Source organism: Equus asinus, chromosome 20 (assembly GCF_041296235.1).
Source record: "Equus asinus isolate D_3611 breed Donkey chromosome 20, EquAss-T2T_v2, whole genome shotgun sequence".
Lineage (NCBI taxonomy): Eukaryota > Metazoa > Chordata > Mammalia > Perissodactyla > Equidae > Equus > Equus asinus.
In genome coordinates, this window is record NC_091809.1 from 37410682 (window position 1) to 37435480 (window position 24799).

At 40.0% G+C, this 24799-nt stretch overlaps 1 protein-coding gene across 4 annotated transcripts in view; it reads left to right on the forward strand.

Moving 5' to 3' along the window:
- CDON (cell adhesion associated, oncogene regulated) overlaps window positions 1–24799 on the forward strand; it is a 93911-nt gene that overhangs the window by 31812 nt on the left and 37300 nt on the right. For all 4 annotated transcript variants that reach the window (XM_070489974.1, XM_014845439.3, XM_014845437.3 and 1 more), the window contains 9 exons: window positions 3968–4104; window positions 5663–5935; window positions 7210–7356; window positions 8239–8382; window positions 9351–9638; window positions 10933–11202; window positions 16961–17314; window positions 22054–22343; window positions 23752–23926. In XM_070489974.1, the coding sequence (XP_070346075.1) occupies window positions 4029–4104; window positions 5663–5935; window positions 7210–7356; window positions 8239–8382; window positions 9351–9638; window positions 10933–11202; window positions 16961–17314; window positions 22054–22343; window positions 23752–23926 (2017 nt within the window). In that variant the 5' untranslated portion in view covers window positions 3968–4028. The remainder of the gene's footprint in view (window positions 1–3967; window positions 4105–5662; window positions 5936–7209; window positions 7357–8238; window positions 8383–9350; window positions 9639–10932; window positions 11203–16960; window positions 17315–22053; window positions 22344–23751; window positions 23927–24799) is intronic.

Consider the following 24799-nt stretch of genomic DNA (forward strand, 5'->3'; position numbering starts at 1 on the left):
ACTAGGTTGCTATTGGTGGCTGTTGAACGGAACTTCAAGCTACCTGACCCACATGGCAACAGAACCCAGGTCCTTGTCCTCATTATCCCAGTTCTTAAACAAGCCCAACAAGCTTGCTGTGGTTAAATATAAACCAAGTCAACAAATATTTGTTGCCTGTTATGGTCATAAGTTCTTTCCAACCTCCAAAATCAACTGACAGCATGTTAGCCTAATAGAAAGATAGAGTTAATAAAGGATAGTCCTGTGTGCTAGTATTTAGGTAGCAATAATGAGCTGTGAAGTTTTAAAGGACAGCTGTAAAGGAACTCGGTACAGCATGTGCTAGGGTTAAAGTTGACTCTGGAATTTGTTTCACTGCTTTGTAATAAATAAATAGCTGAGGAAAGATTTGGTGAAAAAAAGAACTACTCCTCCTTGTCCTCATTCTCTCAGGAAAACGTCTCCTGTTAACAAGTTATTTGAATGTTGACTTTGCCCTGACTGCCTACCGGTGGTGTGTCAGTTCTTACCCTTGAACCAAGTGAGAATTCAAATAAACCAAAAAGAGTTTTCACACAGCTGGCCTATTCTGCCAATGAGTGGTACCAAAATATCCTCTCCCACTTTTTCAAAGAGGTCAGCAAGAAAAAATTTAAAAGGCACTCCGTGAACTGATAGTCTGTGATCTAGATAAACTTGAGTTTGCAGCTTGTAGATTTTGGAGCACCCGGCATAGAGATGTGAGCAGACCTTGGGAGATATTATTGGTTTTATTAAAAGCATACCTAAGGTGCCTGCTTTGTATTACTCAATTTTATCAATGGTTAGAATTCACCTTGCTTTGCATAAAAGAATTTGCATGTAAAATTCTCATTTCTAAACTGTCAGTAACGTAACTCTGTCATTACATTTTGTTGTATTCAATAGTGATGGACTTTATGTCCAGCCCTGGCCAAACAGGAACGTGAGGGAGAATGTGCAGACATAACCACCCCTCTGGATCCCTCGCCTAGCATCGTGCCTGGCATAGAGTAGGCACTTACTATATTTTTGCTGATTTTTAAAATCATATATATGAATGAAGGAGTAAACAATATATCTAGAATATGCTGAATTCAGATGAGATGACAGTTCTCTAAATACCACTCTTTAAGGTAATTCTGGGAATTGCATCATGTTAAGGTATTTCTTTCATTTTAGGAACCGTCTGTTAAGTGCCTGTTTTCTGCTAGGCGTTAGAATTTACAAAGTTGAATATGAAGCCATTCTTGCCTTCAAAGAGGACATAGTTATGTAACCAGATAAACTGCAGAACAGAGTGGAGAGTGCAGTGGTCGGTGGGTGTCCCAGGTGTAGAGGTGGCATAGAGGAGGGAGAATGAGCCTTATCTGGGGGATGGCACGGGCCATCTAAGCAGAGTGCATGAACTTAACTACTACCAGGCTGGCCCCTTGTGAAACGTTTAGTTTTGCTAAATGTGGTATCCTATCTCTATATTAAAAAACCCCACAAAAACAAACCTTCACTTGATTGCCATCCATCTCCAGCACTCCTCCCTATTTTCCTTTTATACAAAATCCTTGAAGGGGTTTTCTGTGCCTGCTCTCTCATCTCCTCCTTTCCCATTCTACCATGAACTGAGCATCAGACTTGTCCCTTCTCCATTGAAACCGCTCTTGTCAATGTCATCAGCCATCTCCGTCATGCCTCTCCCACAGTGTCTCATCTTATTCTACTCAGCAGTGTTTGGGACAGTTGATCACTCTATTCTTCTAGAAATATTTTTTATTTTTCTACCTGGATATAACATTCTCCTAGATTTCTTACTATTTCATTGACTACTTTTTCTTAGTCTTCATTGCTGCTTCCTTCTCCTCTGTTCAGTCTGAAGGTTAGGGTAACCCACGGCTCCTAGCTGGTCTCTCCTCTCCTCTTTCTACCTATGTTCCTTAGAGTGCATCTAGGCGCCTAGGTGTTAGTAGGTCTAACATCTGCATCTCCAGCTCTGACTTCTCCCCACAGCTCCAGACTCCTAGATGGCTGTTGACCTGACAGTAGTCCTCGGATGCCTGATAGATACCTCAGACTCACCTTGGTCAAAACAGAGCTCAGACTAAGCCCCTCTTCAGTCTGCCTCCTCCTCTCCAGTCTTCCCCATTTCGGTCAACAGGGCTATTATTTATTCTGTTACACCAAAAGCTAAGAGTTATCCTTGACACATCTTTATCTCACACTCTGTATCCAAGCCTTCAGCAAATTCTGTTGGTTCCACCTTTAGAGTGTATTCTGAATCCAGTTACTTTTCACCACCTCCTGGTCTAACCCACCACATGCTCTGCTCTCTCCCGAGCGATTCCATTACCTCCTACTTCATCTCCCTCTTCCTTTCCTGCCCCACTTCAGTGTAGTCTCCAGGGATCTTTTTAAATTTTTTCTCTCGTCATTCTTTTTTTCTTTCTTTCTTTTTATTGAGGTCATAATAGTTTATAGCATTGTGAAATTTCTGTTGTACATTATTATTTGTCAGTCACCGTATAAATGTGCCCATTTACCCCTTATGCCTACCCCCAACCCCATTCCCCTCTGATAACCACTAAACTGCTCTCTTTGTCTATGCGTTAGTTTATCTTCCACATGTGAGTGAAATCATACAGTGTTTGTTTTTCTCTGTCTGGCTTATTTTGCTTAACATAATATCCTCAAGGTCCATTCATGTTGTTGTGAATAGGATGATCTTGTCTTTTTTTATGGCTGAGTAGCATTCCATTGTATATATATACCACATTCTCTTTATCCATTCTTCAGTCAATGGGCACTTGGGTTGCTTCCACTTCATGGCTATTGTGAATAATGGTGCAGTGAACATAGGGGTGCATAAATCTCTTTGAACTGTTGATTTCAAGCGGATAAATACCCAGTAGTGGGATAGCTGGGTCGTATGGTATTTCTATTTTTAATTTTTTGAGAAATCTCCATGCTGTTTTCTATAGTGGCTGCACCAGTTTGCATTCCCACCAGCAGTGGGTGAGAGTTCCCTTTTCTCCACACCCTCTCCAACATTTGTTGTTTTTCCTCTTGGTGATTATAGCCATTTTAACAGGTATAAGGTGCTATCTCAGCATAGTTTTAATTTGTGTTTCCCTGGTGCTTAGTGATGTTGAGCATCTTTTCATGTGCCTGTTAGCCATCTATGTATCTTCTTTGGAAAAATGTCAGTTCATTCCAGGGATCTTTTTAGAGCACGAATGAGATCACATCACTGCTCTTCTCTAAGTCCTCTAAGTGCTGGCCGTCACATTTGGAATAAATTCCAAAATCTTTACCTTTACCTTATCTTTTGAAGCCGGATAGGATCTGGCCCAGCCATCTTCTGTGCTCTTTTCCTGGCTCATCCCACTCCCACCGCACTGGTCTTTGGATGCTCTGCAGACATGCCAAGCTCAGTCCCCACACAGGCCTGCTCTTGAATCTCTCTGTTTGGACAATTCATGAGTCTGAGTCCCCTGTCTGAAAAACGGAAGAAACTCAGCTGTACCTATTTCATAGGGTGGTTGTGAAGATCAAGTTAATATATTCAAAACACCAAAATGGTGTCTGGCACATACTAAGCAAATGTTAGCTGTTATTTTGTTGTTTTTGTTACTTCTATTTTAAGGAATGTAGAGGAGGAATGCTTTTTGGTTCTGTTGAGTTTGATACTTTTGAGATGTACAAACAGAAATGCACTAAAGGTAGACTGGTTCTATGTGATAAGAGGTATCTTAGCACCTTGGAAGAATGGGCAAAACTTCTAACTTTAATGAGTAGAGATCAGTTTGTGAATTGGGAAGATACGGATCGAGTACCTTTTATTGGGTGCTGTCTATAAGCACTGAGCTTTCAAAATAGATGGCAGCCGTCATGCTCACAACACTGGCTATTCCGATAAAAGGTTTCAACTGTTTTTGTGCTTTAGATTTTCTCTGCTTCTTTGGATGTCTTTTAGTGAGCCAAGGCCTGGATTTTCCTCTGGAAGTCTGTCCTGCCCACTTCCGTAATCTGGCGCTATGCATCCTGATCCTGGACCCTTACAGACACTGCTGTTTGTTACCCTTCTGATTCTGTGCTCTTCTGTGAGTTCAGGTAAGAGTGGAAGAATGGTAGTGTTTTGGCTGAAGCTTTTCCTCATCGAATCCCATGAAAAATAAACTTCGACTTTAATACTTTGCCAATAGTAATGGTTTCTGAAGACATTTCTAACATTTGTTTGACCAACTGAATGATTTAAAAACATTGATTAATTAATTAAGGATTTCTTAGTAGTGCTTCTGGGCATTGGCAGGCCTTCCCGTCATTGTCCTTGTAATTTATTCATTTTCTTGCCTTAAAAATAAATATTTTCCAATCATGCTTTAATAAGAGGATATGTTACAAATTTCTGAATTTGAAATTATAACAGGAATAAAATGCTGACTACATGCTACCAAAGAGAAATCTTAGAATTAGCATGTAAAAGTACTCAGCTTGGAGTGAGAGAACTCGGCTCAGATCTCAGGTCTCTCATGCCCTTGCCTAACTTACTATCTAACTTTTTCGTTACTGAAAAGCTTCAGTGTGTTCACTGTTAGCTGTGTCTAGAAGCCCAAGCCTGATACATGGCCACTTGCAGTTCTTCTTGTTTTATATTCGTGTAAAGATTTCTATATAAGTATATACAAATACAGTGATATTTAGTTGTTAACATTTTTTTTATTATCTCTGTTAAAAATACTATGTAACTATACTAGATTTAGTAAGGAAAAAATTGATTTAGAGGTTGTATTTCTGTTTTTGTTTTGCTAAACAACTACCTCAGATTCCGTCAAGAGAGGTACTTCCCTTAATCTCATTAATGATAAAATATCCTGTAAAAGTAGTTTTGGCAATTTGTTGGTTTTCTGTTGAGTATTTCCTTCCAGCAGATCAGCAGCATTCCCGCCCCGCCCCCTTTTTTGGGTGGAAGAGAGGGAACTGTTTCGGTACTTTCAAGTATTAAGTTCTTGGAGCAAGAACCCCCCTCCCCACAAGTTCTGGAGGAACAGACATAATAAATGAGAAACTCTTTCAAACATCAATTAGAAATATTAAGATTGGCACCCTATTTATCCTTATATCCAAACGAGGATAAACGTGGTATTTCAGTGTGGCTTCCTAACTTTCCCCCTCTGCTTTCTTAAAAGTTGCACTTTATTTTATATTAAAGGAAAGTAGTAAAGAAGGTGCCATAGCCTTTATTTATAAAATAATTTGCTCTTAAAGTCAAATCCTGTTGGTGGCATGTGAGAATCTTTTGGTCTTGAAAGTCATCTTCTCTTTTTCAGGTTCTTCCATTTCTTGCAAGCTCTGTTAAAAGAGCAGTTTGCCATTTCTCTTTTATAGAATCGGTATTTTGTCTGATTTATATCATAAGGAGTCTCATCTATTCTGCCCTAATTATTAAGTCCTAGGTTACCTTGTTGCCTTTTTTCTTCCAAAAATGGGCTTATAAGAATCTTCCTAGAACTTTGATAAGCACTAAGAACCGTTATATATATAGATAAAATAAGGGATTGCCTTTAGTTATACAGATTCAGACGAAATGCATTTCACGTACTCTTCCTTCTCTCTTCCCTTCTCTCCCTCTCCCACCACCCCTTTGCACACGGGGAATGTTCCGTTTTAGACTTGGCACCTTATTTTATTTCTGAGCCATTGTCTGCTGTCCAGAAACTTGGTGGACCTGTAGTACTGCATTGTTCTGCTAAACCGGTGACCGCTCATATCTCATGGCTGCATAATGGAAAAAGGTTGGACAGAAACGTGGAACAGATTAAGATTCATCAGGGGACTTTGACTATTCTTTCTCTTAACCACTCCCTCACGGGTTACTACCAGTGCATTGCCAACAACAGCATCGGTGCCATTGTGAGTGACCCTGCCATGGTATCCACTGCAGGTGAGTTTAATTTGTCCCTTTCACACGTGCTTTTCCTGGAATTCCTGTAGTACTTGTATTTTTGAACAATGGGAAGAGCATGGGCTTTGGAATAAGACACATAGGAGTTCTCAGCCCGGCCCTGACTCCTACTGTGTGTTTAACTTGGGGAAATGTACGGGAGACTCGGTGAGCCTCGCTTGTGTCTTCATCTGTAGCGAGGTTGTGGAAATGACTTTTTACACAGTCAGGACAGGTTTCTAATGTGAATTCGGAATTTCTTTGTGAGTATTTAAAAGTCCTTAATATCAACAACAACAAAAAGCTGTTGTCTGCTCTGACACTCAGTTGTTTCATGCAGTCCTTTATCTTTCTTTCACATCTAATTCTTTTATTTGCCTTGATTACTGAGTGATTTTAATTTATCTAATTGAAAGCAGGCTAAAGAAGCAGGAAAAGAATGACTGTAAAGAAAGGAATGTTGAGTATTGAACTTATGGAAAATCTGGAAGGCGTGTTTTTCTTAGTAACTTTGAGCCATCTGCCTTTCAAACGGTGATGTCTTCCAGTAATGGAAAACGTCTTTGTAAGGGCACCCCTATTTACAGAACAAATCTGGATTCCCCAGGAGTAGTGAGTTTGTCATAACTGAGAAGAGTAAATGTTTTTGTAGAGCTGTGACCCATGGACGGCTCCGAGACCCACGCTGGAGGGCTGGATTCCTGGTGGCGGGCTGCTGAGTGCTTTCAGCGTCAGAGATCATAAAGCGCCCTTCCATGCAGGCTCCATCTGTAGCAAACCAAAACGGAGAGCAATTGAGACCTAGTCAGTCTATTCAGATGATGCAGATGATATGCTGCTTTGTTTTTCGATGTCCTAGGTTTCTTCCTGTAAACCATTGTAAGCATTGTGAGTGGCTACAAACAGAATAAAGATGCATAGGGAAAGTGAGTTTTGATGAGGAACTGGATTGAAAAGGATTTATCTCAACAGAATGGGAATGATTATGCTTTATAGTTCTCCTGAATGTTTTAAGAGCAGTTTGCTTTTCTTGTAGTCTCCTGGAAGCATTGACTTCTGGAAAAGGGGGCCATGACTTGGCTCCAGTCCTCAGCCACGCTCCTCTACCCCAACTGTTTTCTGAGATAAGATCAGCTACCCTGTGAAATGGGATTAGCTGCCACAAACGGCCATGTTGCAGATGTCATTTCTAGATTTTAGATTTCTTTTGGGAAAGAGAGTTCAAATGTGCGTTTATTTATTTATCTATCTACTTATTTACCTATTTATTTTAGTTCTTGGTGATTTTGGCTCATCAACAAAGCATGTTATTACAGCAGAAGAAAAAAGTACTGGTTTCATTGGCTGCGAGGTACCAGATAGTAACCCCAAAGCTGAGGTGCGCTATAAAATCCGGGGAAAGTGGCTGAAACATTCCACAGGTGAGACCTGGTTACAAAAAGCCAGTGGCACCCACAGAACAAATGCCATTAAACAACCTTCTATTAAGCTCTGTGTGGTAGGGACTGTGGATACAAAAATACATAAGATATATTGTCTCTACTCTCAGAAGTCAAGTGGAGGGGACCAGAACAAGTGGTTACAGTATAGAAATGATTGCAGTCCCACCTCCCAGGGCTCACTCCTTCAGTTCATTCAGGTCTCTGCTCAGATAGTACTTCCTCTGAGATGAACACCCTCACGGCCTGTCTTAATAATATGCCCCGTCACTCTCAGTCCCCTTCATTCAGCTTCATCTTTTCTCGCAGTATCGTGTTATACATGTGTATTTGCTTGTTCGTTATTCACCCCTTTCTCCGCCACCCCGCTCCCTGCGCTGGATGGTTGGCTGCATGAGTGCAGGGCCTGCCTGCTTTCCACAGGGCTGTTCCACTTATGCCTGGGCCATCGCTGACATAAAATAGGAGTCAGTACGTATTTGTTGAGAAAGAATGAATGAATACATGAGAATGAAAACTGGTGGTTGCTGCTGTGGGTAGAGGTTTCCCCAAGGTGGTAGCTGTAGTCCTCGTATCGTAAATATGCTTCTCCTGCTCTGGCTGTTCTCAGTGGCTGGCAACAAGATCTCTTGTCAAATGTTGTCAAATGTTTCTGATGGGTTTGATTTTGTTACTTTAGTCCTATTGACTTGTTTTTCCTTTTCTGCCTTGACTTTCCCTTTCCTTCATTTAATGAATTTTCCCCAATTGCTTATTTGCTGCCAGTCTTATGTCTAAATTTAAAGCATCGTTATCAACCTTTGTTAGTTTTAATTGGTGTCAATCATCAAGAGAGGCCCTAACTGCGTTCCCTTCCTTCCTCAGAGAATTACTTAATCCTTCCATCAGGAAATCTTCAGATTTTGAATGTATCCTTAGAGGACAAGGGGTCGTATAAATGTGCAGCTTTTAATCCTGTCACACATGAGTTAAAAGTTGAACCCATCGGCCGAAAGCTCCTTGTGAATCGTAAGTATTTGGGAGAAGAATGGTAACATGGAAGAATCCTTGGAAGCATTCCTCATAAGCCTTCCTGAAAAGTTGGGAAATGAGAATTCATTTTTCTTTCAGATCCTATTGATTTATTATAAGAAAATCTTATAAAAATTAAATCCATAAATGCATTATTGAATAGTACTGTACATGTTTTAAAAATATAATGACCTCCTTGAAGAAAATTTTGGTCAAGATGACAGAGTGGAATACGTCTGGAGAACTTTGCCCATTGTCCAAATAAAAAGAAATTATAGAGAAAATATAACTTTATATCACTGGTAATCACATTGGTGGCTTACTGTAAATTATGAAGAAATGTGTCTGTTTCTTTCACGTATGATAAGTCATAGCTGATTTTTAGGTTATGGTAGTTGAATTGAGTTAGCTCCAAGAGTCAAAGCTCGCTGAAGTAGTGCTTTCTGTACTTGTTGAGAATTCTGCATTTCCAAACTGCTAGTTCAGAAGTAACCCTAAAGGATCCCAAAATCTTTTAATTTTGATTATCAACTAAAAATGATTTAGCTACTGGGCCCAGCCCCATGGCCGAGTGGTTAAGTTCGCGCGCTCCGCTGCAGCGGCCCAGGGTTTCACTGGTTCGGATCCTGGGCGCCGACATGGCACCGCTTGTCAGGCCACATTGAGGAGGCATCCCACATGCCACAACTAGAAGGACCCACAACTAAAATATACAACTGTGTACTGGGGGGCTTTGGAGAGAAAAAGCAAAAAAAAAAAAAAAAAAAAAAGATTGGTAACAGTTGTTAGCTCAGGTGCCAATCTTTAAAAACAAAAATTCTCAAAAAAAAAAAAGATTTACTTACTAAATAGGGCCTTGTAGTGTAAAAAAGAATAAATGAGAAGATGGAAAAGCTCACAGATTCTCTAAAGAAAAGATTGACAATCAATACTTAATAATTTTCTGTTTTTCCTTCTTTTTCCAGGCCCTTCTTCAGATGATTTTCACATTCTTCACCCCACCCTTTCACAGGCGTTAGCTGTTCTTTCTCACAGCCCCGTAACCCTGGAGTGTGTGGTGAGCGGGGTCCCAGCTTCTCAAGTGCACTGGCTGAAGGACGGTCAGGATGCTGTGCTGGGAAGCCGCTGGAGAAGGCTGTACTCTCATCTTGCCACGGATAGCATTGACCCAGGGGACTCTGGGAACTATTCCTGTGTGGTGGGAAACAAGTCTGGAGATGTAAAACATGTGACTTACGTGGTTAATGTACTTGGTAAGATGTTACTGATTAAATTTTTTTTCAAGTTAGTCTGTTTTTCTGGTCTAACTGATATTTGAATGGAAGATTTATTTGTGAACTATAAGTAAAATAGGGACTATCTTGAAATATCTACCCCAATAGACAAACTTCATTTTCCTAAAGGACTGCTGAATTAGGCAGTATTTCTGGGTGGCACAGGACATTTCTCCTGGGACGTTCTTGGAAACTTCACGCCTAACCTGGTTACGTAACGCACATCTTGTTCTTCCTTCTTAATGTCATGGAGGAAAGAGACTGGAATTCAGTAGGATGGAACATTCTGGGCTGTGTCAGTGTGTAGTATCCAGTCATAGTAACTAAGAGAGTACTGACTAGAAAATGTCATCTCAAAATGAAATCTATTTCATTTTATTTTCTCTTTTGGAATGCTTTCACTCTATCTGGCTCATAACATCTGCATTATTTTTACCCACGTTTCTATATAGACTCTTTATCTCAAAGCTGTTCCTTTCTTTTCTTCCAGCTGCCTATTTCATTATCATTTGTAGCAGCAGTAAACGTTTTCCTTTGACAAAACAGATTTTCATGAAAACCAGAAAAAAATAGCTAGTAAGTGGCTTCATAGTAAACATAGTTTTTGTAAACCTCCTGCACATGTTGATTTGCAACAGTGGCCTGATGTAGGTTACATTGGAATTAATGTAATTGTATGGTAAGTGGGCTTTAAAGTTTAATGATAATTAAGGCTAGATTAATATGCATAATCATTTAATTTGGGCATATGTTACAAATGTCGATGAATGGTTTTCTTTGTCTGGGTAAAAAGTGACATACTAAAGGAAGGTTTTTTTGCCCAGCATACACCTAACCTCAAAGTAGAATTGACCATAAAAAGAATTTAACTTCTGAATAGGCATGCTGCTGTTTTGGCTCTTGTTTAGTGTGAAATCCAGGGAAACTATTACTTTATTTCAAACAAATCACCGGAAACCGATGCTAAAAGAAGCCCAGAATGAGAAACTGTGTGTGTGTGTGTGTATTTGCGTGTGATGGGGGAAGTTAAGTCTGTGGAGAGATCTATGAAAAGAGACGATAACATATTAGTAACATATGGTTATGCTGTTAGAGGAAAGTTAAAATACGTTTCTAAGTTTTTCTTGATGACCACAGCAGATGGGAGAATGTGAGTAAACAATACAGTTTGGTTTCAACTAGTTATTAGTAGAGAGAAGATTTTATGACTTGTATGATAATTTAAAAAGTAGATCTTGAAGGCTAGAGTTTAATTTATGTGTTTTATTTTCAGAACATGCTTCAATTTCTCAAGGACTGCAGGACCAGACCGTGTCTCTGGGTGCCACAGTAGAATTTACTTGTGAGGTTCATGGGAACCCAGCTCCCAACCGTTCCTGGTTTCATAACGCACAGCCCATTCACCCTTCCCCACGACATCTCACTGCAGGAAATGGGTTGAAAATCGTTGGTGTGACCGTGGAAGATTCGGGGCTGTATCAGTGTGCAGCTGACAACGGGGTTGGATTTATGCAGTCTACTGGGAGACTTGAAATTGAAAAAGGTAGGCTTCTGGGTCCGGTAATCATAGGAAATTTTACTTTTTAGGTAGGTTTTTGTTGTGGTTAGAATTTAAATAATTTTTACTAAAAGGAAATAATGCTATCACCATAACAGAACTGTGTTCATTTTCCATCTTCCTTTCTGGTTGCAGGTAGGCATTTACATGAAGAAGCAACCTTATTTAATCAAGCTCATTAAAAACATTTAAAAAAATATTTCTTCAATAAACACTACATAGTTTAAAAGGTATATGGTAAAACTCTGTCACTCCTGTTCCCCAGCCAGTCAGATTTCTCTTTAAAACTAGTCTTAGCAGTTTCTTGAATATCCTTGTATGTACATATACGGTCAGTTATACATAATGTGTGTGTGCATTTAATAACAGTATCTGGGTTTTTTTCATAAATGGTGGTAGCATTCTTTACCTTGAATTTTTCACTTAACATATATCTTGGGTATCTTCCCACATGATACACTAAACAGTATTTTCATTCCTTTTTAAAAATGTTTGCCAATTAGTATTCATTATATAGTTGTACTGAGTTGACTAGTACCTTATTGATGGCTGTTTCTAATCTTTTGCTATTTCAAAGAGTTCTACAATGAATATCCTTTTATATAGATTATTTTGCACATGTGTGAATGTCTGTAAAAATAAATCCTAGAAATGAACTTGCTGAATAAAAGCATATATACGTTGGAAATTTTGATAGATAACACTGAGTTGCTCTCCAAAATTGTTACCAGTTTACACTGCCACCAGCAACATGTAACTGCCTGTTTCTTCATGTCCTCACCAAGGACGCAAGGTGTTGTCAATTTTTTAAAAAATCTTTGCCAATCTGATAAGTTGAAAAAACCTACCTTTTGATTTATATTTATTTTATTATGGGTGATATTGGGTATCTTTTCATATGTTTATGAGCCATTTGAATTAGTTTTCCTGGGGCCAGCCCAGGGGTGCAGTGGTTAAGTTCGCATGTTCCACTTTGGGCAGGGGTGTTCTGGTTCAGGTCCTGGGTGTGGACCTATCCACCGCTTATCAAGCCGTGCTGTGGCAGGCATCCCACATATAGTGTGTTTTTTTTGAGGAAGATCAGCCCTGAGCTAACAGCTGCTGCCAATCCCCCTCTTTTTGCTGAGGAAGACTGGCCCTGAGCTAACATCCATGCCCATCTTCCTCTACTTTATATGTGGGACGCCTACCACAGCATGGCTTGCTAAGCGGTGCCATGTCCACACCTGGGATCTGAACCTGGCGAACCCTGGGCCGCCAAAGTGGAACGTGCGCACTTAACCGCTGTGCCACTGGGCTGGCGGCATCCCACATATAAAATAAAGGAAGTTGGGCATGGACATTAGCTCAGGGCCAGTCATCCTCAGCAAAAAGAGGAGGATTGGTGGCAGATGTTAGCTCAGGGCTAATCTTCCTCAAAAAGAAAGAAAGTCCTTTTCCTGTGTATTGACCTTTCATTGTCTTTGCACATTTCAAAAATTAGGTTGTTAGTCTTTTTTCGTATTGATTGATAAGAGCTGTTTATAAAGGAAATTAATCTTTAGTCTATGAGTTATAAATATTTCAAATTTCAAAAAATCGGTATAATACAGACCAATTCTCTGGCCTTGGTGCCAGAGATTTAGAGGTTAATAATAAAAAAAAATTTTTGATCAGCGTGTATTTGGAAATTTAAAATTATACTTCTTAGTATCTGGGTCAAAAATATTGTGATGGAAATTTAAAATACTTTGAATAATAATGAAAATGCCTAGATCAAGTTGTGTGGGATATAGCAAAAATGGAACTTAGAAGGAAATTTATAGCCTTAAATGCTTATAAAAGAAAACTAGTAAGACTGAAAGTTAATGAGCTACATGAAATAACAGAATAGAATTAGAGAAAGCGGAAGAAAGGAGATAATAAAATAAGGGCAGAGATCAATTAAATAGAAAATGAAGATAAGCTAGAGAGGTTAGTAAAGATAGAAGTTGGTTCTTCATGAAGTCTAATAAAATGGACAAATCTTTGGCAAAATACAAATAAACGATATTAGGAATAAAAGTACAAATCTTGTAGAGATTAAAAATAATAAGTTAAGGGGCCGGCCTGTTGTTGCAGTGGTTAAGTGCGCACATTCCCCTTCAGCGGCCCGGGGTTCGCCGGTTCGGATCCCGGTTGCGGACATGGCACCGCTTGGCAAGCCATGCTGTGGTAGGCATCCCACATATAAAGTAGAGGAAGATGGACACGGATATTAGCTCAAGGCCAGTCTTCCTCAGCAAAAAGAGGAGGATTGGTAGCAGATGTTAGCTCAGGGCTAATCTTCCTCAAAAAAAATAAAATAATAAGATAAGACTATGATAAACTTAATGCCAATAATTTACAAGTATAGACAGAAATGGACAAATTCTTAGGAAATATATAACTTAGGCTGACAAAAGAAAGAAAAAGCCTGAGTAGTCCTGTGGCTATTCAGGAAACTGATTAGGAGTTAAAACTATCTTTCCTCAGAGAAAACACTAGGCCAGATGGTTTTATGAAGAGCGCCACCAAACTTTCAAGTAACAGACCATTCCAAATATTACAGACTCTTCAAAGAAAAGGAAAAAGTGAGAACTCTCCAGTTACTATAATTTTCATTCCAAAATCACAAAAGAATGGTATAAGAAAGGAAAATCAAAGGCCATGGCATTTGTGAACATAGATGCAAGAATCCTATATAATAGCAAGTCATCAATATATAAAAAAGGGAATACATCTTGACTGAGGAGTTACCCCAGGAATCAATCAGAAAATTTGAAGTGTCATTCATCCTATTCATTGAATAAAGGAGAAAAACAGTGTGATTATCTCTGTAGAAGCAGAACAAACATTTGACATATTTCAGTATCCATGTTAGACACTCTTAGAAAAAATAGAAACAGAAGGGAACTTTCCTAACTTGATAAAGAGTATCTAACAAAAACTACAGGAAACATCACTTTTGATAGTGAAGTGTTAGAAGCATTCCCTTTAAAATCTCTTTTATTTATCATCATACTGGAGATTCTAACAAGCACAGAAAGACAAGAAAAAGAAATAAAAGTTTAAGGATAAGAAAGAAAGAAACCAAATTGTTATTAATTTACAGCTGTATGATTGTCAACAATAGAGAATCCTCCATAGTTTGCTGGCAAATTATTAGAAATAATAAGAGCATTTAGCAAGGTGGCTGCATGAAGACCAATAAACAAGAATCAGTTGTCTTTCTATATAACAGTGTATTGGCCAAGTTTCTCCAGAGAAACAAAACCAATGTGATATGTAAGATATACATAAGATGAGATTTATGATGGGAGTTGTATCACATGGCACGGAGGTCGAGAAGTCCCGTAGTCCTGTCTGCAAGTGTGCAAGCTGGAGGAGGAAAGCGGATGGTGTCATGCAGCTGGGGGAGGGGCTGATGGTGTAAGCCTTGACCTAAGTTCAAAAGCTGGAGAACCAGGAGGCTGATGTCCAGTGTCTGAGGGCAGAAGAAGATGAATGGCTCAGCTCAAGCAGAGAGAGAGAGAGAATTCGCCTTTCCTTCACATTTTTGTTCTCCTGGGGCCCTAAACAGATTGGATGGTGCCCACCCACATTGGGGAGGGCCATCTGCTACACTCTGTTCACCAATTCAAATGCTAATCTCTTCCAGAAACACCCTCACAGACACACCCAGTTATCTGGGTATCTCTTAGCCCAGTCAATTTGACACATAAAGTAAACCATTACAACCAGCAACAAACAGAAAATATAATTTATAGGTCACCTTTTTATGTTAGCAACATGAAAAAGACCCAAGTACATAGAAAGATATACCAGTTCGTGGATACCAAAATTCAGTATATAAATATAAAGTTGTCAGGTCTTTCCAAAAACTTTCTGTAGATTCATGCAATTCTAATTAAAATCCTATTGGAATATTTTGAGGACCTTGACAAACTGATTCTAAAATTTATATGGATGATCAAAGGCCCAAGAATAGCTAAGACACTCTAAAAGAAGAAGAAAAGGAGCATGGGGGACTTGCTTTACCAGATATTAGAACATATGCAAAAATCTATAGTAATTAAGATGGTATTGTATTGGTGCAGGAACAGACAAATGGACTCTTGGAACAAGACAGACTGTGAAAAAGACACGTGCACTTAAGGACCTGACTTAGGTGGCATTGCGGATCACCAAGGGGAGGACATCCATTTCAAGTTTTCATGTGGGATAATTGCTTATCAAAATGGAGCAAAAGAAGAAATTGTCTCTAACTCATATTGTATATAAAGACAAATTCCCAGTGGATTAAAGACCTATATATGAAAGTCAAAATGACAAAGTTTTTGAGGGAAATATATGAGAATATCTATATAATCTGGGTAAAACTTTTTAACAAGACATTTTAGGCTAATTAAAAAAATCTGATATGACTACATTGAAATTAAAGTACGCTCATTATTAAAAGATATCATTCCAAATAAGCAATAAACTGCAAGATGATACTAGTAACATATATAACTAACAAAAGAACAGCATCTAGTATGTACAGAGAACTCTGAACCATACAGAAAAGATAAATGACCCAATAGAAAAATGGACAAGAGGCTTTTCCCAGAGAAGGAAAAATATGAGTGACCGGTAGACCCGTGAACAGACGTTTGACCTCATTAGTACACAGGGAAGTGCAGGTTATGACCAGTGAGACAGCATTTTAGACTTAGTAGAGTGGCAAAAATTCAGAAATCTGATAATACCAACTATTGGTTGGTTTTGTCAAAGATAGGAAGTAGGACTGCAGAAGGAGAAAGACGTGCTGGAGAAAATGTCGTTTGTTATCAATGTTCCATTGTAGGCACACTTAAAAATAGCCCCAGGGAATACCTGGGACCAGAAGGAAACAGTTGGTGCCACTTTAGTTTAGAAACAAAAATGTTGGGGCTGGCCCCATGGTGTAGTGGTTAAGTTTGCATGCCCTGTTTCCGTGACCCAGGGTTTGCTGGTTCAGATCCTGGGTGTAGGCCTATGCACCGCATCATGCCATGCTGTGGTGGTCACCCACATACGAAGTAGAGGAAGACTGGCACAGATCTTAGCTCAGGGCCAATCTTCCCCGCACACACACAAAAGAGAAACAAAAGTGTTGTTTATGTGTGTGGTAAGAAATATGTTTATCAACTTTTACCCAGAACAGGTCTTCTTCCAGGCTTTTTATAGTCAGACTTTTCCCCCTGGAATTGACTGATTTTGTAAAGGAATATCATTTTGTTTTATGCTACTTTACACCTTTTTCGTGTTAAAGTCTGAGGCTTTGGCTGCACATGTTCTCTATTTACAGTATAGATAAATGTGTATAGGAACCTACTGGGAAGCTCTCAGCAGATTCCTTTATGTGCATTCCTTGCTTTCTGAAGCACAGGAAATCTAGGTGGGAAATGTCTGGGAGCCCACAACCATGAGAAGTTCTGCTTTTTATTGACAGTTTTATTTGGTGAAAGTTGAGAAGGGAACTAATAAGGAGGGAGTTATCTTTGTTCTGATCATTACTATCATTGATGTATCAGTGAATGAATGTGTTCTCCGCCGTGTTCTGCGTGTAAAACACTGTTTAGAAACACACATACAAAAGATGTTTCTAAGACTGCTACTTGTGCATGATGTTGAGAACATTGATGCAATAGGATGAAATTATTTTGCATTGTAGGTACTATAATATTCTTAATTTTCTGCATGTGAATTACTTTTTTCATAGACCGTGGACTCAAGCCAGTTATAATTACAGCGCCAGCAAGTGCCAAGGTGGTAGATGGAGACTTTGTTACTTTGTCCTGCAATGCCACTGGAGTGCCGGTTCCAGTGGTTCGCTGGTATGACAGGCATGGATTGATAACCAGCCATCCGTCTCAAGTCCTTAGATCTAAATCCCGAAAATCACACTTATTAAGACCTGCGGGCTTTGACCTGGAGCCCGTCTCCTTCGTCATGTCCCGAGCTGGCTCGAGCTCTCTGTATATTCAGGCTGTTACTCAGGAGCATGCTGGGAAGTACACCTGCGAAGCTACGAATGACCATGGCACCACCCAGTCGGAAGCAGTCCTCACAGTTGGTGAGTTGCTGTTAGGATTTTTTCCCAGGTGAACAGTTTCCTGTCGTAGTAGGGGATAAAGTGCTTTGAAGTATGTTGTTTCAATGAATCCAGCAGTCTCTAAATGTATGTATTTTCCCCACTAACAGTGAAATGTAGAACTATTGCTTTTGGTTATGTGAACCAGGTGAGCCATGGCCTCCACACGTGATGTGTTTGTTGAGCTTGTGGTTGTCACACAGAAAGCTCTCATTTGGGGGCAAGCCCAAGGTATGACCTCTCTTTGTGATTAATGTTTTTGGTTTTCTGAGCTACTGAAAATCTCATTGCAGACATTTTTCAGGTGAGCCCTTGATAAGTACAATTTTCAAACTCTAAAGTGTTTGCTTTCACAGAGAATGTAGAGTCGTGGTACTGTCAAATGACACCTGTATGTATATTTGCCCTTATTCAAAGTTATTTTTCGAATGAGATGTATAATATTAATTCTTTAAATTAAACTGATTTTTGGTGATGATGACTTAATTTGAAGTATTGGTATATAGAATATCCATATTATTAAAATTAATTCAAATTTGACTTAAGTCAAATTCAAACCTTACATCAGCGGGCATTTAGAGCAGCGTTCCCAGCGAGTAGTCAGTTGCGTGGACGTTGTCACCATATTTGTCGTGTGAAAGCAGAGTATCACACAGCAGTGCTGCCCTTAGTCTTGGCAACTGAGGTCCCTGCCCTGGCCTCTGCTTTCGAGGGCTTTGTGTGGCCCTCTTCTGCCTGGGTCCTCAGCTCCCACAGGTCAGAGTCTTTGGGGGCCTCAAGGGGCTGTGTTTAACCGGAGCCTGGAGCGCATGTTCCTCCTTCTATACAACAGGGCTGGGGCTCCGGAAGTCCCTGCTTTAATTAGGTCACAGTCTGGTTCCACATAGGTCCTTTTCCCTGGTCCATCCTCTAGAGTGTGGGCCACACCACGAGTGTGCAGGTGCCCTTAAGCCAGAGGAGTGGCCCAGGGGTGATCTTTTGCACAGGAGGAATGGTGAAATAAACAGAAGTTGGATGTGTGCACTGGTGTGTCCATTCACATCCACTCAAGGACCCTCTAGCTTTGGATGAAGCTGGAGGTGGGAAGAGAAATCGGGGAGGCCGGGGACTTCCTTTTATACTCTTGTGCTGCTCCATGAATGCCAGAGGAGTAAATGATGTGGAGGTTAAGCATGTAGGCTGTATAGAATCCTGCCTCTGCCACTGATGAGCTGTGTAACGTGGGGCAAGTTACTGAACTCATCTGTGCTTGTTTCCTCATCTGTGTAACAGGAGCAGTGAAGGTGCCCCACTCCTAGGGTTGCTGTGAGAATTCAAGGAGGTCATACATGTAGACTGCTTAGAATGGGCTCTGGCCATAGACCGCCTTCAATAAATACTGAGGCGTTTGGTTGTAACTGTTACTATCTGATTATTATTACATTATAATTATCCCATGTGGTGGATAGGGAAGGAAGAAATAGTCACTGATTTTGGTAACCTTAGGAATCCTCAAATAAAGAAGGTAGTTGAGTGTTGTATAAATTTATACATAGAGATGAATGTGTGTGTATATGTGTGTATGTGTATTTATATACCTATTCTGCCGAGCAAAAATAGGAGTGGCTCTGCTCAAAATTGTTAGCTGTAAGACAGGTGTAATGCAGGTACTGCTTGGGTAGCATTTAGCTGAAGTGATTATTTTATGTAAACATTGGGTAGAGGGAGCCGTCGACGTCATAGTCGTAGCTGATGGAAGTAGATATTTTGTCTAATTGCCTCACTTTGAAGATGAGAGATCTGAAGCCCTTAGAAGATATGTAAGCTAAGTTGTTTAGAGTAGATCTTCTTAGACCTTTAAGATCCCCCCACTCCAGGGCTTTATGTCTTGATAAGTAGCATTTTTATGTATACTAACCCCATCACCTACATCTTGCAGCAGTGGTCCTGCATCACCTCTTTTGCATGCTCTATGGTAATTATTAAGATCCAGCGGAGTTTATTAAAGCTCAGAATAGTACATAACAACCCACGTCTTTCCCCGGGAATCTGAGCCTTATTAAGTTCTAGCATACTGACAGCCGTTTACTTTGTTTATTGCGAAGAGGAGAGGAAGCAAAGTCAAAGAGAGTATGACTGCCTCCCCACCCATTTTTTTCATGCCAGAGAGCTTGGGTTTTGAGGTCCTGGATGTACCAATATTTGTAGAGTGAGTTGTAACTCTCCAAAACTATAATAGGAGTTGGCCTGGGCTTCCTAAATAGTTTGGGGTAGAGGTTGCTGGTATGAGTGGTCACAGTGGGAACAACTTTAACAGATCTGGTTATAGTCCCTGTTTAGTTAGTTTCAACTCAGAGTCATTAAATTTATGGCCATAGTTACAGTACTTAGGAAACCGGAGTTTTATCAGTCTCTTTTCCACTTCAAAAAACATTCCACCTCAAATGATGCTGGATGTCTATTCTGACCATTTCACAGAGTTATTGTGAAGATAAATTGAGATAATGTATGTGAAACAAACTTCTGAAAATACTGTTAAGGCCTTATAAATTGTACCTAGTATCTTGTTTGTGCTCAGATTATATTATTAGGAATAGTAAAGGAAAGTTAATTGAATCCGCTTTTTAATGAAAGTTATGGAAAAGTCTCCTTGCATCCTGAGTAACAGAAGCAGAATTTTGATGCTAGTACAGTGGACACAGGCTGTAGCATGACATTTTTATCATGCCTCCGTATAAACGGACGCTTGTGGTGTTTAAACTCTTCTCCAGCCAAATACCACTTCCCAGTGGTGACCTGCCCAGAGGACCCATGAAACTGCTAATGATAAAAGGTCCTTCTCCACTCCCCGAAGCCACAGCTAATTACCTCCACTTGCTAGAGTCCATCTCTCTGCATGGGCCGGCTCCAGATCCCACCCTTAACGTTCGCCCACATTCTGACTCACTAGGTAAACATGGCTGTTCCAGGAGCAATATTTTGAAGTTGTCTCAGTGAACTTAATTGGTTTTCTTCCATATTATTTTCTCACTAGCTTCTTGTTTTCTTTGATGGAGGATGCTTCTGGGACACCTTTTCTCTATTTTAAACAAACGGAGAACTGACCTTACTGTTAGTCCTATTTTTTCTTTATTTTCAACTCAACTGCAATAGTTCTGAAAACACACCCACCTTTTACCAGGAATCTGACTTCATTGTGGAAAAGAAACAGTGAATGTTGTTTCCTCTGCTCCCTTCCGCCACAAAAGTAGTCAAAAATAGGAGACTTTTTTTGTTGCCAGTATTAATAGCACTTTAGAGAAACCAAGCTGTCAATATTTAGGTTTTATCGTAGTGGCATATATTTGTCTTCATAAATTGCTCTCATTTTTTCACATGATACCACTAATTCTTCTGCCAGCTGTTGTCGCTTAATCTCTCAGAACCCTAACTTCTTCATCTGTAAAGTGGAAGTATTACTATCTACCTAAGAATGTTGTTTGGAGCATTAAATGAGATTGTTTATTAACTGTCTAGCACAATGTTTGCCACATAATATGTGCTTAGTAATTGTTTTGGAAATATGCAACCTGTCTATTGTTTCCACACAATTATTTTTACCTGTCTCCATAGACTCTGTATGTTTTCAGTAGTAAATATTAAGGCTATCTGCTTGTTTTATCTTTCTTTAGGTTGGCATTTCTTAAGCCAACCTTCAGTTTTATCCAGAAAGGGCTTTTTTGAAAATAATTCCTCCTTTACCTTTGCTTGTCTTGTTTCATTTTTTCCCTCTTGTTGAATGTAGATTGTTTTCCATGTAGAGAGTAGGTATTTTAGTTATCTTTTGCTGCATAACTACCTCCAAAGATTAATGACTTAAAACAGAAGTCCGTCCGGCATGTCTTACAAGTCCCTGGGTCAACTAGATGCAGCTGGGCAGCTCTCCTGGCCTTGCTTGGGGTCTCTTGTGCCTTTGTAATCAGATGGCACCTGGGGCTGGGACCTCTACAGTGGCTTCACTCACATTTGTGGTGCCTTTGTGAGGGCTGGAACTACCCCCCACTTCTCTCTCTCTCTCCCCCCTTCCCACCCCCCCGTGTGGTCCCTCCACATGGCTCACTTGGATGTCTGTATGTGGCAGCACAAATGTAGAAGGGCCAAGCCTTCTTAAGGCTTCAGCCTGGAAGAGCACCACTCACTTCTGCCTTCCATTGGTTAGAGCCAGTCACAGGGCCAGCCAGGGATCCAGCGGGGGCGGGGCTGCGCAGGGGTGTGGATACTGGAAGGGATCTCAGGAGGCTAGCCACCCAGGGGGTCGGCGCCTGACTCTTGCCATTGCCTTACTGTTTATTTCACCTGTTTCCGAGGGAATGCATTGCTCATGTGTTTCGTTTACCAACTAGAGTTAAAGCTCCCTGTTTTCCAACATAAAATCTTCTGAGGTTAAACTAACAAATCGTTGTTGGGAAAGAGGGAATACTAGTGTAGAGCAAGGTAAAAACAACATTCCTTAAACCGATAAACGACTGCGTCATGTAACTGACTTTTTGAACAATTAATTTCTCCTTCATGAATAAGAGATTGCTACTGGAGGTGAGAGGTTTCCATGAATTATAAAGTGAAATGTTACCTGTTTTAACTTCTAGGGCTCACATTGTGGTAATAATATCAGTGTGGGCAATTAGGTCACTGTATGGAAGACACTGGAATGATGAATTTCTTCAAGCTGTCTCCTCTCTTTCCCTTTCTCTCTTTCTCTACAGTTCCTTTTGAAACAAATACAAAAGCAGAAATAGTCGTACCTTCTGAGCCCACTCAAAATGATGAAAGAGACGATTCAGAAACTGGATTACTGAGCTCATTTCCAGTGAAGGAACATTCCAGTGCAGTGGAGTCAACTTCAGAGAAAAATGCTAGTGGTGCCTCTGTCCCGGATGCCCCCATCATTCTGAGCCCTCCGCAGACCCGCACACCAGACACGTACAGCCTGGTGTGGAGGGCAGGCAAGGATGGCGGCCTGCCCATCAATGCCTACTTTGTGAAGTATCGAAAGGTAATGCCTTCTCATTCATCATCTTTCTCTTCTCGCACCTTAACCGTGTGTGCCTCGCACGTGCTTACTATCTTTGACGTTTGCGGAGTGGCAGGAACAGAGCAAGAGTGTTTCAGGAAGATGAGTTTGGAGGAGAGATCCCAGCAATCGTGCTGGCTGTACCAGTCTCATAAAAGCAGTAGGAGTGAAGTATAAATAATTTCCCCAGAATAGGGACTCTGAGACCCAGTGACGTCTTGACATTTTGTAGCAAACGATTTAACCTCTTGGGTGTAAAGCTCTATAAACCACTTTTTAAAAAGTGATTGCTTCCCTCTCTAAGATAGTAGAATACAGTTTATTTAGCAAAGAAAGCAGTTTCTTATTAGAAACAACTGTTTGAACAAAGCCTCTGGCATGATCTCTGACAATTGTTTTCATTTGCAGTTGTCTTAATTGTGTCAGAATCTTACATGGTTTGCTCCTTGGTAAACCTCGTCCTCTCAGGATTTTTCCAATAATGTTTTCCCTCTAGAGGCTCATATTAAAGCAAAATGAAGAAAATCTCCTCTCTTTGTTTAATGAGACTAAGAAATGAATGAAATGGAAAGAGATGCACTCATATTTAAAATAACATTTTTTTATACACAACTATGTGCTGGGGGGATTTGGGGATTAAAAAAATTTTTTTAAATAATTTTTTTTGTCGAAGACGTTTTGGTATTCATCATTTAATAATAATATTTTTTAATGTCTGGAAGAGTTAACATGGTGATATTTGAAAGTTTATACACTTTTTCTAACCTGATGATTCTAGATGAAGAAAGTTTCACTGGTATTTTTATCCACATGACAACTTTGTTGTCTCTTGGTTCCGTTAACCAAGACACAACTGATTAGATCTCTTTTTAATTTATTTCCTCCAACACATGTTGAACAGTGTCAAGACATGAAGCAAGAAGTCTAGAAATATATAATGCACAATTAGATAATTCATCTACACATAAACGTATATAATATATATTCTAATTTATCACATTTTTTATGTTTACTATATGTTATCATTAATACATATTATTATATACTTACTTTATTCTCGCATTAGCCCATTAAGAAAGGAGTATTGTTTCCATTACAAGTACAGGGAACAAACTCTGAGAGATCCAGTGACTTGCGTGAGGCCATAAGTTAGTGGTAAGTAGTGACACCAGGACTGTTTCAGTGAGAATTCCTAAGTTCTTGCTACAGGTCTCCTTATATTTCTTAACGTGAAGAAATATTGTCTCTTAGTTACAGTAGTATATCACTTCCCAAAATTCATCTGGAATTGAATGACTTCTAGTTTTTATCAAATTTCAGTGGAAGTTTTTTCTACCCTTTATCTCCTTTTTTTTTTTTTTAATAAAAAGGCTTATTTTCTCTTGAGTAGCTGGACGACGGTGTTGGCCTGGTGGGAAGCTGGCACACAGTTCGAGTCCCGGGAAGTGAGAATGAGCTGCATTTAACGGAACTGGAGCCGTCCAGTCTCTATGAAGTTCTCATGGTGGCACGCAGCGCAGCTGGCGAAGGGCAGCCTGCCATGCTCACCTTCCGGACCAGCAAAGGTGAGTGGGATCTTCCCGAGAGGAATGAGCTGGCCGTCTCGGTGTCATTTGGTTAGTAAGCATCCTTGTGGGTAGTAGAGATTCTTATGGATAAATTCATTAAGTAAGCCTATTATAGTACCTTTTTTGGCCACATTTGGATGGTTGTATTATTCCATTCCATCCAATATCCCACAAATATTTTTGAAAGCTTTTGATACATAAGGCATTAGGGTAAGTGATACAGGGAAAACAAAGATGATCAAGCCGAGATCCATCCTAATGGAGCTTCTACTTTGCTAAGAAAGGTAAGACATATACCTAAACACCAACTACAAGGCAACATTTCAGTTCAGCTAATATTTACTGAATCCTTTCTAAAGATTTTATTTTTTTGTTTTTCTCCCCAAAGCCCTTTGGTACATAGTTGTATATTTTCAGTTGTGGGTCCTTCTAATTGTGGCATGTGGGATGCCGCCTCAGCATGGCTTGATGAGCGGTGCCATGTCTGCACCCAGGATCCGAACTGGCAAAACCCCAGGCCGCCGAAGCAGGGCGCACGAACTCAACCACTCAGCCACGGGGCCGACCCTACTGAATGATTTCTATGTGCTGAGCAGTAAGCAAAATAGACAAAACTCTTTGCCCTCATGAAGCTTACATTCTAGTTGGGAGAGACTTACACCTAAATTATAAGTACATTAGAAGGTGATGAACATTAAAAGAGAAATAAATTAGGGGATGGATAATAGGAAGTGTATGGGGTAGTAGGTGTCACAGTTTAAGCAGGTGGCCAGAGAAGTCCTCAATGAGCAGTTGACAGCAGAGCAGAACTTAGAAGTGGAAAGCCATGTGGATATCTGGGGAAAGAACATGACTGCAGAGAGAATAGCA